General features: G+C 36.3%; 2 protein-coding genes across 2 annotated transcripts; one reads left to right on the top strand and one right to left on the bottom strand.

Moving 5' to 3' along the window:
* Positions 1–2,474: 2,474 nt before the first annotated feature.
* Positions 2,475–11,023, top strand: LOC105137414 (pre-mRNA-processing factor 19 homolog 2-like). The gene is made up of 18 exons (XM_011043136.1): positions 2,475–2,643; positions 2,731–2,816; positions 3,353–3,424; positions 3,563–3,625; positions 4,328–4,414; positions 5,177–5,324; positions 5,404–5,525; positions 5,738–5,854; positions 6,526–6,621; positions 6,701–6,760; positions 7,637–7,711; positions 8,378–8,482; positions 9,184–9,300; positions 9,448–9,525; positions 9,600–9,696; positions 10,028–10,079; positions 10,302–10,372; positions 10,465–11,023. Exons 1-18 carry the CDS (start codon positions 2,631–2,633, stop codon positions 10,578–10,580), a joined length of 1,575 nt encoding a protein of 524 aa, XP_011041438.1. The 5' UTR covers positions 2,475–2,630; the 3' UTR covers positions 10,581–11,023.
* Positions 11,024–11,605: 582 nt separating this feature from the next.
* LOC105137415 (TLD-domain containing nucleolar protein) lies at positions 11,606–15,673 on the bottom strand. The gene is made up of 8 exons (XM_011043137.1): positions 15,332–15,673; positions 14,154–14,635; positions 13,977–14,049; positions 13,799–13,879; positions 13,608–13,671; positions 12,738–12,825; positions 12,547–12,631; positions 11,606–11,891 (listed from the first exon to the last, which is right to left on the bottom strand). The coding sequence occupies exons 1-8, from the start codon at positions 15,416–15,418 to the stop codon at positions 11,853–11,855; spliced, it is 999 nt and encodes a 332-aa protein (XP_011041439.1). The 5' UTR covers positions 15,419–15,673; the 3' UTR covers positions 11,606–11,852.
* Between the last annotated feature and the right edge of the window lie 422 nt (positions 15,674–16,095).

Below are 16,095 nucleotides of genomic sequence, written 5' to 3' on the forward strand. Positions count from 1 at the left end.
CTTGTAAAATCTATATTTATTTAGACTTAATTCACAACTATATCAAAGAATGTTGAGCCTGAAAATGAGCTACTTCTATGTCATTTAGATTTAACGTTCTACCTAGCCTAAAATTGTCAAATGTTGAAAATGAAAAGAAGTCCGATCTATTTGTCAATGGATTATCACCATGCATCTGTACTTCGGCTAGTAATTCATTTTTTATATATATTTTCTTTATTCCTTTTCTTTTAAATGATTCAAACGAGCCATCTGGAAGTGATACGGGATGCTTGAGGGTTAAGACCAACACATGTTGGAGTTGACAGCTTGATTAGAGTTCAACGAAGTCAAGCAGAACAAAGCTATGTATACTCCGCTTTCGTACGTTAGATTCCCAAGTGAGTATAAAAGGCAGACCACCTACATAAGTACCCATCAATAGATGGTCTGTCTACTAGGTTTATTTGTATTAAATAATATGTTTAATACTATTTTATTTATTAATTCAAGCATTTTAGAATGAACAAATTAAAAGAATTATATTGTTTTTATATTAATCTAAATTAATTTAACGCTTTGCACAACCTTCTTTTAGTCTAATCTTTCAAGCATAGCACAAGATGCCCTAACTTTCCTTGCTGCTTGATGCGACTGCCTTTGCAGCAATTAAAGAACATTTCAGCACGCCTCATGCCTGTGTTTCCACCTGCCTAACTCACTTCGACTCCACCGCTTTTTCTGCTAGCTTTTCCCTCAACTGGAAATGAAAAACACTTTTCTAGATAGAGCTTCTACAATTAATCTTATTTCCGCAAAATTCTACAGAACCAGAGGAGGTCTTTCCCTTGTGCTGTGGATACTTCGGGAGAGTGAGAATTCTGCTGAGTTTATTTTGGAAACTAAAACTATGCTCTGCTACTCTCTAATTAATACACGTTACTTGTTTTGTCTCTTTTATATATGTGTTTTTTATCCCAACACACCAAGAATGACACCTATAATTAATTATTAGTGATTAACCAGCTCAATCTGCTACCAGCAGCTACCACGTATTGCATGCAACTTAGCTCATGACACCTGATCATGATCTTATAACTTAAAGTTGTTCAGCGTATCTGTCACTTTCCTGAACTTTCAGCAATTCCACCTTTTATTGTGGGACTGATCATGTCTGTTGTTGCATAAAATTTACAGAAATTCGATTTGGTGTTGTTATAGATAGAAAATGCAGATTCTGCAATATATATCATCAACCTTTTCGGGCATTTGAGTAAGTGGTCATTTTCACATGCGATCACATTCAAAGCATTGCCATGACTCATGACAGGAGGAGGGTGTATAAAACTATGCAGGCTACGGCGAGTGATTGCTGCTTGGCATCTAATTCACTGTTTCCATATCTATTTTGTTGTTTCTTTTCCAAGATATGTGCTTTTAGGTTCTCATCATAATTAAAGCAATGCATTTTCTCCAAGGAGTCCTCTGGTATCCGAATTACTGGCAGAAAATTGATGGGGGCAGTATCCATCTTGCCATTAATGAACCGATCGAAATCTGAATAACTTTGAATGTCTCAATTTAAATTGCAGAAGCTCAAAGTAATCTAGCGTATGAACATTACAAGTTCATGCCTATATGTATACTTTTGGCAAAGATGTTCACCCTAATGGAGGTAAATCCCTATACATTCATAAGAATGGGCAGGCGTATAAAGGACGTGTCTCCTCTGTCTACAGGGGACCAAGCTATCAAGTTTCCTTGCTATGCGCCTGTCTTGTCCTCCACAACTACATCTTATCGACTTCAAACAGAACATCTTCATGCCGACGAGTACTTTTGAACGATTGAAGCGTAAGGGGTATTGAATGCCAGATCTACACGCACAAATGTTTTACCAAAGCTCCCTCTCTGTAAAAATTAATCTAATCTTTGCTGATAACAACAAGAACAAGCATTCTTTTCTTCTATAATTGGAAACTACGGATCAAGAGATTCAAATAAAAAAAATAAAATTCTTGGAGACATGTAAAGTATGATGATAGTTCTTTTCTTGTTTTTCTTCTTTTGCCTACCGTAGTAGACTTACAATTTTATAAGTAAATTTGTATTTGATTGGTGTTACAGGAAATAAAAAATAGACATGAGAGAAACAAATATATATTTGGTTAAATATATAAAAACGCTATATGCCTTCAAAATAATTTTCATAATTTTAATATAAAAATATCTCCCTTCTATTTTTATTTTTATTTTTCCCAAATCAGGAACCTACGTAATAATTATCAAATCACCCACTCCGGGACAACATGTAAGAAAAAATTATTAAAATTCAGCCCATTAAAAGGTAAATTATGGGTTGCAAGAATTAATATAGCCCACAAGGATCCTTATTTATGGGCCGGAAAGCCCAATCCTTCACTTGGATGATGGATCGGCCGGTCTTCTCTTCTCTTCTCTTCTATCGCTAATACATACAAAGAAATAAGAATAGACATGTTACATTACAGTTCCCTGGCAACTGGCAACTGGCAACTCAAGGCTCCTGCCTCTTGCTCGGCTGCTACTTAAATTTTACCCTCAATAATCATTAAACTTAGATAGCTCCTTCGCAGCTAGTCCCTAGATAAACCCTAACTTCTCTTTCTATAATGCATTGCTCAAGTATCTCTCTCTTTCTCTGTTACTCTGCTTTTCTTTTATATTTTGTAGTTTCTTATCGATCTCTGTTTTATTTGTTTTTCCCGACAGTTTCCGGCGAGGTTCCGGGAGAGCCCGTCGTCTCGAAGAGGTCTGGGCTTTTATACGAGAAACGCTTAATCGAGAGACACGTATCGGTATATTCTTCTTTACTCTTTTAGATTTTTTTTAATCAATTTTAGGGTTTTAGCTTTTAGCTCGTTAGGGTTTTACTTTTTGGCTTCTTAGAGTACAGTTAGAGAAAAGACATTTTTATAATTGTCATGTGTTTTGTATAGCTTGAATGAACGAAAGAGATGGTATGGTTTAAAAGTTTAATTAATGAAAATATTGAAGCTGCTTGTGTTGGTTATTTTGTGTGTTTACTGATGAAGTAGTAAAAATTGCGATGGTTATGGTTTGCAACCTTGAGGTGATTTCAAAACTAGCCAGGATTTATTTAGGAAGTCAATTTTTTCGTGTCTTTCTAACTCTTTTTGAATGTGCAAGAACAAGTTCCTTGTTTAACAGAAGTGATGGAGGCATATCTTTTGCTGCATATGGTTGTTTTTTGCTTCCAAATCTTTAAAATCAAGCTTTACTTTAAACTGTATTGATCTTCGAAGTTTCTTTTCAGGAAATTTGGCATTATGTTTGATAAACCTTGTCTTGTTGGTGTTTATTTTCTAATCAGGAATATGGAAAATGCCCCATTACTGGGGAACCGCTTACCATGGATGATGTTGTTCCAGTCGAAACAGGAAAAGTATGTTTAGTTCTGGTCTTAGTTTCAATTGTCATCGAAGTCTTTTGTATCCCACTGCTGCAGTGTCAGCTGTTTCTATACCTGACTAGTTTGGTTGTTTCTATACTTGATTAGTTTTTTTTTTTGCTTTTGTTGTAGATTGTGAAGCCGAGAACTGTACAGACCGCAAGCATCCCTGGGATGCTTGGAATGTTTCAGAATGTATGTGTATTATCCCATATGCTACCTTCATTGTCAAATTTCCGACTTCCAGATTTTCTTGATAATATGGTGCTGTGTTAAGATTCATGTTTCTGTAAAGTTGTAAACTCTTGTATCAGCATTTCTTCACTTTTTACAAGATAATAGGGCTGCAACTTAATAACTTTCTTACTCGGTCACATATATGAGAGGGATGCTTGCCTCCATCAAGTTCTCCTTGAATTATTACTACGACGCTGATAAGCCTCTATGCCTGATTCTATCAAAATGTTATGCTTTTTATCATTTATAGTATAGATAGTTTGCTTTCCAAATCTCTGGTAATAATCTCTATACATCCTACCTGTAAAACTTCCCTGGAGTTCATCCATGTGAAACTCCCATGTTTGTTCTATTTGAATAGTTTTTGCTAAAATAATAGTAAATTGTTGGATAATTTTCATTGCAGCTGAGACTAGAAATCTTGATTTGGAAATAGATGTGCTCCTGTCAAAAGTTTGAAAAGCATTTTAACAATTGGATTTGCTAATCTACTTTATATGACTAAATATTTTAACTAGATAATCATTTAGTTCATTTAACCTGTTCATTAACCAGTTCTAATTATTATGGTGGCTCATGTAACCCACCCTTTAATGGGCTTATTCAGCTAATATTCTGCATTTGATTTTGCTTGTAAAGTCATTCTTGATCTAATTGCAGGAATGGGATGGCCTAATGTTGTCCAACTTTGCACTGGAGCAGCAATTACATACAGCTAGGCAAGAGCTAAGTCATGCATTATACCAGGTAATTGCCTCATCATTAGATGCTTGTTAGCATGCTCCTCATTTGGCAGGGAACATATGGTATATCATCGTTCTGTTTATGCTAACTATGAATTTTATTATGTATTTCTGCAACTATCATTTTATTTTCGTTATTTAAGCATTGTTTTAACATAACTGTTGCTTACTTTTGTGCTTGCAGTCATTCGAGTCTTGTTTAGTTTACTAAGTTTGTTTTATTTGGAATTCGTTGTTTCATCTTCACAATGACCGTGAACCCTTAATCAGTGGTTTTTGTGTTATCAACAGTGCATCAATGCTCTTTCTGGTACCGTGGATAAGGATTTTTACTTAAAATGGAATTTTCCTTTTCCTTCACTAACCTAGAAAGTTACAACATTGTTTGTTAACATGAAGCTCTATTTCAGTGAGATATCTATTGCTGTGATAGAGTGGTCCGGTTATTCTACCAAATTTGGAACTGCCTTCTTTCTGTAATGGATTTTGAATTATAGAAATTGCTGCCCATCAGCATTTTTGCAAAATTGTTATCATCTAAGACCCTTGAAGTTTTTGTTTTCAAATTTTTGGTCCTCAACATTCTAGCTTTTGTAGAAGGTCAATCCTAAAGTTTGTGTCATCTCTAGTTTCTCCTTGATGTTAGACTTACTTCTTTTTTTGGTGTAAAAAACAATGTAGGTTGGATAATTGAAATTATCACTTGCATACTTTACCGACCAACTCATGGACTTTTATTGTTGTGTTTTTTTAATTATTTTGGCAGCATGATGCTGCTTGCCGTGTGATTGCAAGACTTAAAAAGGAAAGAGATGAAGCAAGGTCATTGCTTGCGCAAGCAGAGAGGCAGATACCCATGTTTACATCAGAAGCTGTTACAGCAAATGCTTCAGTTCTTAGCAATGGAAAACGAGGTTTTTCTCTTCTATCCTTCTTGGGTTTCTCAAGTTGCTTATCAACACGTCATTTAAAGCTTTGTTGATGTTGTAATAGCTGCCAAGGATGATGATTTGGGCCAACCTGGGAAGAGAGTACGACCTGGAATTTCTGCTAGCATCATTACTGAGCTTACAGACTGTAATGCAGCTCTTTCGCAACAGCGGAAAAAGCGGCAGGTACTGATGCATTTTAATGTAGGAGTACTAAATTTCTGATGGTAGATTGTGGATGTAGATACATTACTTTGGCGTGACTAAGTTGTCAAAGTGTATCTGTTTGAATGGTTTATTTAAGAGGATAAGAAATGAATGAAGTTAAAGCCTCTTCTTTTGTATGTGCTGCTTGATTGATCTGATACTCATCTTTCTGTTCCCCTGTTAATGGTTAGGTTCCTCCAACATGGGCTCCTATTGATGCTCTAGAGAGGTACACTCAACTTTCTAGCCATCCACTTCACAGAACTAGCAAGCCGGGCATCTTATCTATCGATATACAATATTCGAAGGTAGGAAAATCTGTAAAATTTGATCTGGTTGATGAATTTTAGGTTTATCTGTTTAGAAGGTTTTTGTAAACAAATAGTTTCCCAGCTGCATTTAGTCATGTGCTGTTCTGTATTCTGAATGCCATGGGAAATTTCCTGACTTTGTGTAACTCTTCACTTGTACATCAAATTGAGGCCACTTGCCATACAGTTGCTGTACTTGTGGTGTTCTTCTGCACATGAATATAATGTTTGAAAAATTGCTGCGTGTAGCGTATTTGACAATGATGTTGCAACATTTCCCCATAACTGCAGTTTATTGAGAAATGATTGATGAAAGCTAAAAGTTAAACCGTAAATAATTATGAAACATTGACGTGGTTCTATGATGGCTTATCCATGTTTTCAGGAAAGCTTCTCTCATCTGTTTTAGTACATGCCTAGTGTTTGTCTCATTAAAATACCAAACTTAGGGATTTGGTTTGTTTTTGCTCTTCTAATAACGCACACTGTATCTTATGTTGGGAATGGGTGATAGGAGCTTGCTTTGAGTTTATATCATATAATTGTTGTCTAAGGTTGACAAAGTTTTGAGATGTTTAGCAGTGGCATAACTAACATTGATGAGATAAATTGCTTTGCTCACTTGCTGATTTGTGGTGATTGATGCACCTTTTCTCTCTGGTCTTCAGGATATCATTGCTACTGGCGGGGCTGATGCAACTGCTGTCATCTTTGATCGGTCTTCAGGGCAGATTGCATCTGCACTTAGTGGTCACTCAAAGAAGGTTGTTATTTTACTTCATTTAATGCTGTACCTCTGCATTTTAGTAAAACTTATGAATGATAACATCATTTTTATTGTAGGTAACAAGTGTGAAATTTGTGGCTGAGGGTGAATTTTTCTTAACTGGATCAGCAGATAAGGTAAGCAATGTTCAATTTGGTGGGTGTTAAACTTCTTGTTTACCGTTGTTATTGTCTTTTCCCCCCTTTATGGCTGATTGTGTTTTTTTCCTAATCATAGTCTGAACTGGCTTTACTCTACTTGGTTCAAGGAAGCTTGGCAAACCCACATAGAATATCACTCCCATCATCTCATCTTTATGTCCCAATGTTCCTTTATAGTGTGTCCCAAATTATTTTTTGATCTGTCAGTTGTAGTCCATGAATTACTCAACCTGAAAAAATCATGCTTTTTTATGAGAAACAAAAGCATTCAACTGAAAGGGTTTAGATCATTGCAAATCTAGTACTGGAGTAAAGGTGCCATTTGCTGGAACTTCTAAAAGATTGTAATATAATCTGTCATGTAGGATTTACTCCTCAACATTCAACCGGTCTGTAGTTATAGGAAAACACTGAGGATTCTTTTAAAATAAAAGGTCTGAGTGGACCATGAGAATGTAAATGCAATATGCCCTTGTTCAAGGAAACAGTGATTTAGTATCATTTAGTGGTCGTGGATGTGGAAGCAATTGCTTGTATGGAATCGAATCTCCCATGAAGGAGGTCACTTGCATCATGGCCACGAATTTTATTTTGTAAAGGATTACATCATGAAACAATGTCCACTGTGATCTTCAAACTAGTTCTATTTGTAGCTATTATGAATCTTAAAGTTTACCTTATGATGAGACTGGACTTTTTGATAGGCCCTTCCTCTGATTCTTTTCCACTTCTTTTTCACCCATTAAAGAACTGAATTTCTGACATCTGGATCTTCTCATCCACAAGTATCCTTTCTTAAATTAGTGTTTGTAGGCATTCATCAGGATTTAATTTGTTTTTAAAATGCTGCAGACAGTTCGAGTGTGGCAAGGATCTGAAGATGGGAACTATGATTGTAGACACATCCTGAAGGATCATACTGCAGAGGTAATTGCCTTTCAACCCACGTTGGTCCTGTTTCATAATCTATGACTGATTGTTAGCCTGGTATTGGGATACAGATTCCAGACGTTGCTTCTGTTTTGATAAATCCAGGCATATTCTTGAGCAGATACTTGCTTTAATGAAGTGCAATGCTTAGGTTTATGTTAAATAGGGCAGAAGATAGATAACCTCTGCCAATGGGGCCTTTCTAGGCTACTTTAAATAGCTTTTGTAGCCTGTTCTTTGTGTCTTAAATTGGGTAAGCCTCAGGTAAATGCCTTTTTTCATGCCTGTGTTTGAGGGGAGCTCAGAGGAAATTCCCTAATGTGAGCTTGAGGAAGCAAAATCCTGAGTCATGTACTCCATTTTATGCTTGCCTTGTACACTGAATGAAATTTGCAAAGCTTGTTTGAACTAAATGATCACAACTAGTTTAAAACCATTGACCTAGAATTGAGTCATTCTGAGATCAATCAAATCAAGTTTATGGAAAGCATCTGCTTTTATTACAAGGCAGCGCTGTTTCCTGACCAGATTTTGTGGACTCAAAACACTTATGTATTTGCGTACTTCTTGGTATCTTAATATTTTCTCAGCTTGGTTGTGATGTTGTACTGATTTTGTGCCATTTTTATTACATGATATTGATATGCATGCAAACTCTGTCAGGTTCAAGCTGTCACTGTTCATTCCACGAATAATTACTTCGTGACTGCTTCTCTTGACAATACATGGTGTTTCTATGATCTCTCCTCTGGTTTATGCTTGACTCAGGTCCGCTCTCTCCTCCTGTGTGTGCACATGTGCACTCATCTGTGTCTTGTGCGCATTCACAAAAGTAGTTGTTTTCAAGTTTTTTACCACTGTGAAATATGTAGGAAAATTGATAGCAGAAAAGATATTGCCAAAATATAAAAATTAATCACCTGTTCTGAGATTCACACTTTCATGACTGATTATTGTGTTTCATTTGATACAATGATCTGCAGAATTGATGAAAGTTCAGGAGCAATTACGTTTACATTTTACCTAAATTTAAAGAATTGAATCCTCCTATCTCATACTTGTGGTCTATTTCAATTATTTTAGTTTGCCAATAATAAGTTGAAAAGTTAACTGGGAATTAATGTTGAACTGCCCATTATTCTCCATTTATGATGCCTTTTTTCATGCTCGAAAGCTCAAAAGAGGCACATTTAAAAGTTCACTAAGATCAGACAGAAAGTGAATGGTGAAGTATGTTTTTGTATTGTGCAACTCTGGAGTATTTTTCCTGTACCATGGTAATTTTTCTTCAAGCTGTTATCAAATACTTAGGTTAAAATATCCTCTATTACACAAGGTTTCTAAATGTTTCAGTCAATGTTAATTTTCTAAACTTGCTTATAGTTTTTGTTTCAATTTTCATGTTAACATTTATTTGTGTATGTTGGATCTGGTTCTAGGCAAACTAACATGGATGTTTAATTTTGCAGGTTGCTGACACCTCCAAAACTGATGGCTATACATCTGCTGCCTTTCATCCTGATGGTCTCATCCTTGGAACAGGAACTTCAGAAGCAGTTGTTAAAATTTGGGATGTAAAAAGTCAGGTACTCACCATCAAAATTATTGTGTTTATTTCTTTTTCAGGGTGCGGCATGTAGAGGCCAGATGTGCACAAAATAGAACCCTTGTCTGATGGTTTAATTAAAACTATTTGAAGTTTTACTTCTTTTGCATTCTTTGTTTATATGCAGGCAAATGTTGCAAAATTTGAAGGCCATGTTGGACCAGTGACAGCAATATCTTTCTCTGAAAATGGATACTTTCTGGCTGTAAGTATCTTTTTATTTTTTCCGAACAACACATGCTGTGATGGATGGTCTGATTTAATGTTTATACTTGACAGACTGCTGCCCATGATAGTGTTAAGCTGTGGGATCTGAGGAAATTGAAAAACTTCCGGACGCTCAATCTCTATGATTCTGACACACCTACAAACTCTGGTGTGTGTTACTATGGTGATACTTTTCCTTATGTATATGTGTATGCCTTCATGGCTAGTGGCAACATCTTGTTGGCAATAGTTCCTATGATTTTCATGCTTTTATGGTACTCCCTGGTCAACCTGATTCCCACTACCTGACAAATCATACTTGCTATGATGAATTCTGTATGTTAAGTGGTTTTAAAAACTTCAATTCTTTCTTTTATTTTTTGAGGCTTTGTTTTTTTATGCACGCTTAAGTCCTCGGGTGGGCAATCTTGTTCTACATCAATATTCTTGTATTTTTATTCTTCTGTGGGAAGATGTCATATTCTTTTTTATTATTGCAGTGGAGTTCGACCACAGTGGATCTTACCTTGGAATTTCAGGATCAGATATAAGGTTCAATCTCCAAATATCTAGTCATTTTCAATAGATTTGAAGAATTAGTTTGTCTGAAGTTGGATTACAGCTCTGCTTTTTTGCCTATTCACAAAAATGTATGGGCTGTGCAAACGTTTTTCATAAAACGCTAAGAAAATTTTTTCTTCATCCTTGTCAGAAAAGCTATTACCATATCTTTTTCTTCTTTTTCCCATCTGATTTTGTCTTGTACTTGTGCAGAGTTTACCAAGTTGGCAGTGTTAAAGCAGAGTGGAATTGTATCAAAACTCTTCCTGATTTGTCTGGCACAGGTTTCCTCCTTTTCTTGTCTATTATTGTTTGTTGCTCCCCACCTTTGTTGGAGGAATTGACAGATGCTCTACTATTCTGTGTTTGGTTGCAGGGAGAGCAACTTGTGTAAAATTTGGCCCTGAATCAAAGTACATAGCTGTGGGATCTATGGATCACAACCTCCGGATATTTGGCTTGCCTGAGGATGAAGCTCCATTGGAATCATAATGAGGTTACCAACTTGGAAAGTTGAGCTTATGGATTTCTGCAGTTGCTGCCATGGGGGGCGGGTACAGCAAAACGATAGAACATGTAGTTTGCTCATGTGGTGCCAACACTTCATGCAGTTTTCAGGCATGGAATATGCTTGGTGGTTGTCCTGGGATTGAAGAACTTAAATTTGACCGGCTACTACCAGTCTTTTTGTATTTGTGTTATCATTGGAACTTCCAGAAGATGTTAAATCTACGCGGTGAGGTGTTGTGCACTGGGGGGAACACTTGATAATTGTCAAGTGCTCTTCTTAAAGGGATAACCAGTTGAGATCTTATTCATATCATTTCTGTAGTGAAATTTTGTTTGATGTGATTCAATTGCCATGCTAATTAATGCACCATGGTTCAGGTGGCTGGGTATGTTGACAAAGCACAACCTAGGCCGGTTTTATAAAAGCCTCTGTTATGGTAGCCGGCTTTGGCTATTGGTTCATGTTAAAGGAGCTTACCTTAACCCGTTGGTGACAGTTCCTTTTCTGCCATTGAAGTAAAACTAAACGCTGATAGATGCAAGGGTGTGTGTTAAAACAAGTATCCATGCCATTCTGAACTGGGAGCGTTGAGAACGATATGGTTTCTCACTCTGCCCATTTTAGTGATGGTATGCAGTGCACCTCACCGCTGGATATTATTGCTGCCAATAGTTCAACCATGCAAGGCTAGCAATGCGGTGATTCTGGTCGATCTTGATCGCATCCTCCCTTTTTGGAGCGTGCATGGAATCCAAGTTAATTGAACCTGCCATGCCCGTATTCTGTGTTTATATCTGTTTATTTATAAAGAAATTAGCCGATAGCTAATTTCCAAGTAACACAACTCCATCTTTCAAAGTCCTTGCGTTTCCATCTCAACAGATTCCAGACCAGGATGTCCAGGTTGAAATTCCGAACGAAGCTGTTGAGATACATTAACCATTATAGTTTTTTTTTTTTTTTTCCTGATGTGTAAATAAATAATAGCTCCCAAAGCTCCTGTTGCTTCTTGCTAACCACACAGTAACTAGCCAGATATATACACAGATTACAATGTATTTGATGAAATGATCCAAGTCTGAAGACCGGATTACCATGGCTTTATTCACATAAATCAGAATTCAAATCTAAAATTTTACCAGGGTCAATTCTCTGCATAAATTGAGCACTCCATGATCCAAAGAATAAAGAATGAAATCACAAACTAAACAAACGCGACAAAACAAGAAGATTCCATATCTTGCCTAGCATCATCAGGTAAGGTATTTTGATGCATGTGTGAACCCCCAGAGCTGCAACAAGAATATATCGTCATTATGGGGAGAAAAAAGGATCTCAGAAGTTGAAATGGTAGCTATTCCTATGATGCTTAAAATTTGTCAATAGATGCTTCCAATAGCATATATCATAAATCCAACTTTGATTTCACCTGCTCAAGCCTCCAGGTTCAACCAATCCGAAATTGTGAGACGATTAAAATCTTATCCTAGGAGATCTAACATCAGTGCTCTTAATTAACTTACTGCCAACTACACCAACACCAATGCCATCCATAGGGCTAAGGTAGGCCCAAATATGGTAAAAGTGCACAAGAATACAGCACAGTCTCCCAACTTTCAGCTGTTTTAAAGAGAATATAGAAGGGATTTGGTGGTTTGCTTTTAGTCTAGTTACGAAAGCAGAAGCCATATATATTAATTATTCACTCGCAAACCATGACATGCTGGAGACAGCATTAACCAATGCAGCCAGAGAGTGACAAGCATTCAAATGAAAGGTGAGAAACAAGTGGCTCTGAGCGGGTTCGATGAAGTTGCAAGGACAGAATCCCATGCTTACCTTTTCACTTGTCAACCACGAAACTGTTCAGGATTCAAACAGTAACTTGAAAAAAATTAACAAAATGGAACAAAAATTGCCAAGGACAGTTAAAAACAGTTAGATTACCTCAACATTCTTTAACTCAAACTCTGGGTTATGGGCCAGGCACAAGTTACCAAATGTTTGACAAGGTCCACTAGTTCCATTCAACCTTTTTCAAGATTAAAAAAAAAAGGGTTATGTAAAGAAACAAACACTAAAACTTTTGCAGCAAATTGAGAGTATTTCAAAGAGGAATTAATAGAAAAGGAACTCACAGATCTCCATCCATGCACAAAGCAAAGTTGCCACCACCTCCAAGTGCTAGCATGTCATTCAAGCACAAGTAGTAATATCTGTTGGCACCTATTTACATAAATGAACCACGGGATGAGCTCAAATTTTATGGCTTTTCAATCTTAATGGTATCTCTCTGAAACAAAAGATAGCAAACTCTAACGTTAGAGAGAATTAAAATAGTAAAATTGCACATCAAATTCCTGAATAGCAGCTTTCTGTCCATCAAGAAAGCAACCATCAATTATAATTTCCATTAGATTCATAATTAATAAACTTGTTGATTTATTATGTTTTGTATTAGCAGAAAAAAGGGCTGCAGACAGCAGACCTCAAAATGATCTCTTTGAAAATGGTATATTTAATTGTGCGGCGGCTCATCACTGTTATTGTTTTAATTTGATCCCAAGGCCTGTTTGATTACAATACAAACTACTAAGGAAGCTTGAATATTTCTGGTTTGTAATTCCTAAGGTCACCTAAATAATTATCATTCACCACTCAAACATCCCACAAATTCAGCAGACAGACTCTTTCTTAATATTTACACACAGGATACCCAAAGTACCAAAGTTTTATTGAAAAAACATGGATGTCTAAAAAGCATGGTTTCTCAGCATGCATTGGCTTCAACTATTATTGACGTCTCAGCACCGTGCAACAAAGTTTCCTCAATTCTCTTTGTAAGAGACTGATCAAATCATCCTTTGATATTCAAACCAACCTAATATGAATGTTGATGATACCCGGAACATGATAGCAGTTTCATTTATCAAGTTGCTGGATGTGTATATAATGAAGTTATTATTTGCATTAATCTGGAAAGAAATGAAGTGCGTAAAAGCGCTCACCAGTAGGTCTAAATATCCTTGGTTCACCATAAATGGTTGTAAATACAAATGATTGGTTTGTCCCCTGTCACAAGTATCGGAAAATGGTAAGAGTGTTCAAGTAACTGTTTGAAATTTGAGTGGAGAAAAAAGCAGGGAGGACAACACCCTAACATGTAAATTGTAAATCAATACGGTAAAGACAAGGTTACCTGATATTTTCTCTTGGCAGTAGGTTTCAATGGACATTCTAGCATCCCACCAAACACAGCACCTTGTCTATCGCCGGTAATCTATAAGTAGCAGAAAACAATTTTAAACCAGTTGAAAAACGACTAAAATTATGAACCCTTGCCATGTGGAATTTCTCAGAACATAGCAATGACATACCAGCAAACAAGGACCAGAAACAGCAGCACTCTTGCGAATAAGTGTATGAAGTGATATGCCATGCTTCAACGTACTGCCCTTCATTTGAAATCACCAACAAAAAAAAATCAAGATCCAAGTGGAAGAACAGTTGTGCAGCAGCACAAAAGGCTGCGGGTTTAATAGCAAAAACCTTACCTGTACAGCAAGGTCCACTGGCATCCCTTCACAATATTAGGAAGGGATGAGAGCAAGAACTCATACAGCTCTGAGGAAATAAAAGTGGACTCATCCATGAGACAGGGAAAAGGCTTTCGTGGAGTCCGATTATTTGCTTCTTCAAATAAATCACTATCACTACTGCTCCTTGCAGGGGCAGCATCATCATTACCGTCATGACTTTTAACAGTTTGATTGTTTTCGAAAGCTGCATTGTATTCTTTGTCGTCTTTACAAGATTTTTGGAATTCCTCTGTCTCGCATATTGTGCTGCATTCATGATACCTATCTGAGTATTCTTCTCGCTGTTCAAGATCTTTACCGTTCCATCTAACAGGAAGTGATTGAATTGGTTTTAACTCATCCTGGTGCTTGTTGGATCCAGACCAGACAAAGCTTAGTGAAGGGATGGCCAAGGGAAAATATGAAGATGATTTTTCCCCTTTAGAGCACGTCCTGGCCTACACATTCAAAAATCTTGCGTCACAAACAGAACCAATAAAAATTAACAAGTATAAAGAACCCAAAAACAAAGCAATTACCTTCTCCTTACAAATTCTAAAATTCAAAGCTACAGGAGTTGGTTTCGATAAAGTTTAGATTTTTTCCTGTCCAAGCAGTGAAGGTATAAGAACCCATGTTTCTTTTTGCCTTCTTTTCTCGTATTCTGTTAGCTACCAAGAAGGGTTTTCAGTATTTTGTTATGTTTTTTCAGCTACCGAACAATGGATCCAGCTACAGGAGTTGGTTTCGATAAAGTTTAGATTTTTTCCTGTCCAAGCAGTGAAAGTATAAGAACCCATGTTTCTTTTTGCCTTCTTTTCTCGTATTCTGTTAGCTACCAAGAAGGGTTTTCAGTATTTTGTTATGTTTTTTCAGCTACCAACCAATGGATCCAGCCAGCACCAAAAACAGAATTCTTAAAAATCTTAAAAACCAAATCTGAATTCCTTTTGTTGTCCAGGATGTTGAGGTTTCTATATCCAAACTGAAACAATCAAAATCAACAAGAGCGATTCAAGTGCCCAGCGACGTTGTATAACAGCTACCAGATCTAACATTCTACTATAGGGAACGAAGGGAAGAAGAAGAAGAAGAAAACCCATCAAAACAACAGAAATAAAAAGCCGAAAATCATAAAAGGAAGGTTAAATTACCTGAGAATTATCAGGAGAAGAAGAATTGGGTGAGCCGGCAAAGAGACGTGATAGTTGATTTGAGACTTTTTCTTTAAACGCACTCATTCTTTTATATTAAATGATTTCTTCAGTTCGCAGTGAGGACGATTTAACAACTGCAAGCGCGAATAGTATCTTCTCTGAAAACAAATTGCAATTAACGTTTTGTGTTTGCAGTTTTTTAAGGTTTGTGTTTTTTCCTCTTCGTGTTGGTTCTCACACAAGCATGGGGGGAGGGAAGATCGTCGGTGGAAAGGGAGGAGCGAACAATTTTACTTGCGTTGCCCTCGACACCACGCAAGGAGTTAGCTATTCTCTCTCTCTCTCTCTCTCTCCCTTCCCTTTTTAACGTAAAGTAATTAAATTGTAGTCACCTTCCTAAAATAGTCAAATAACCAAACAATATTATTTTTTTTTATATAAAAAGAAAATAAGAGGTTTAAGTTTCATAAAAGCTAGAAAATATTATAAAATAAGCATAATGAATTTATATTTATTTTCCAAGCTAAATTTTATCTTAAAAAACAAAATTTACAATAAATAAAAAGATATGAGATAATTAGAGTTATTTTTAAAATTAATGGAAACCTATAAAAATCAAATAATAAAACTTAATTTTTAATTAAATAAATATTGAAAAAAATTCAATAAATAAATAAATAAAATCACGAATCTCCTATACCTAGAGGAAATAATTACTTTTGTGCCATGTGAATATTGCGTGATTTGTTTTTGTTTTTGAA

Source organism: Populus euphratica, unplaced genomic scaffold, assembly GCF_000495115.2.
Source record: "Populus euphratica unplaced genomic scaffold, PopEup_1.0 scaffold81.1, whole genome shotgun sequence".
Lineage (NCBI taxonomy): Eukaryota > Viridiplantae > Streptophyta > Magnoliopsida > Malpighiales > Salicaceae > Populus > Populus euphratica.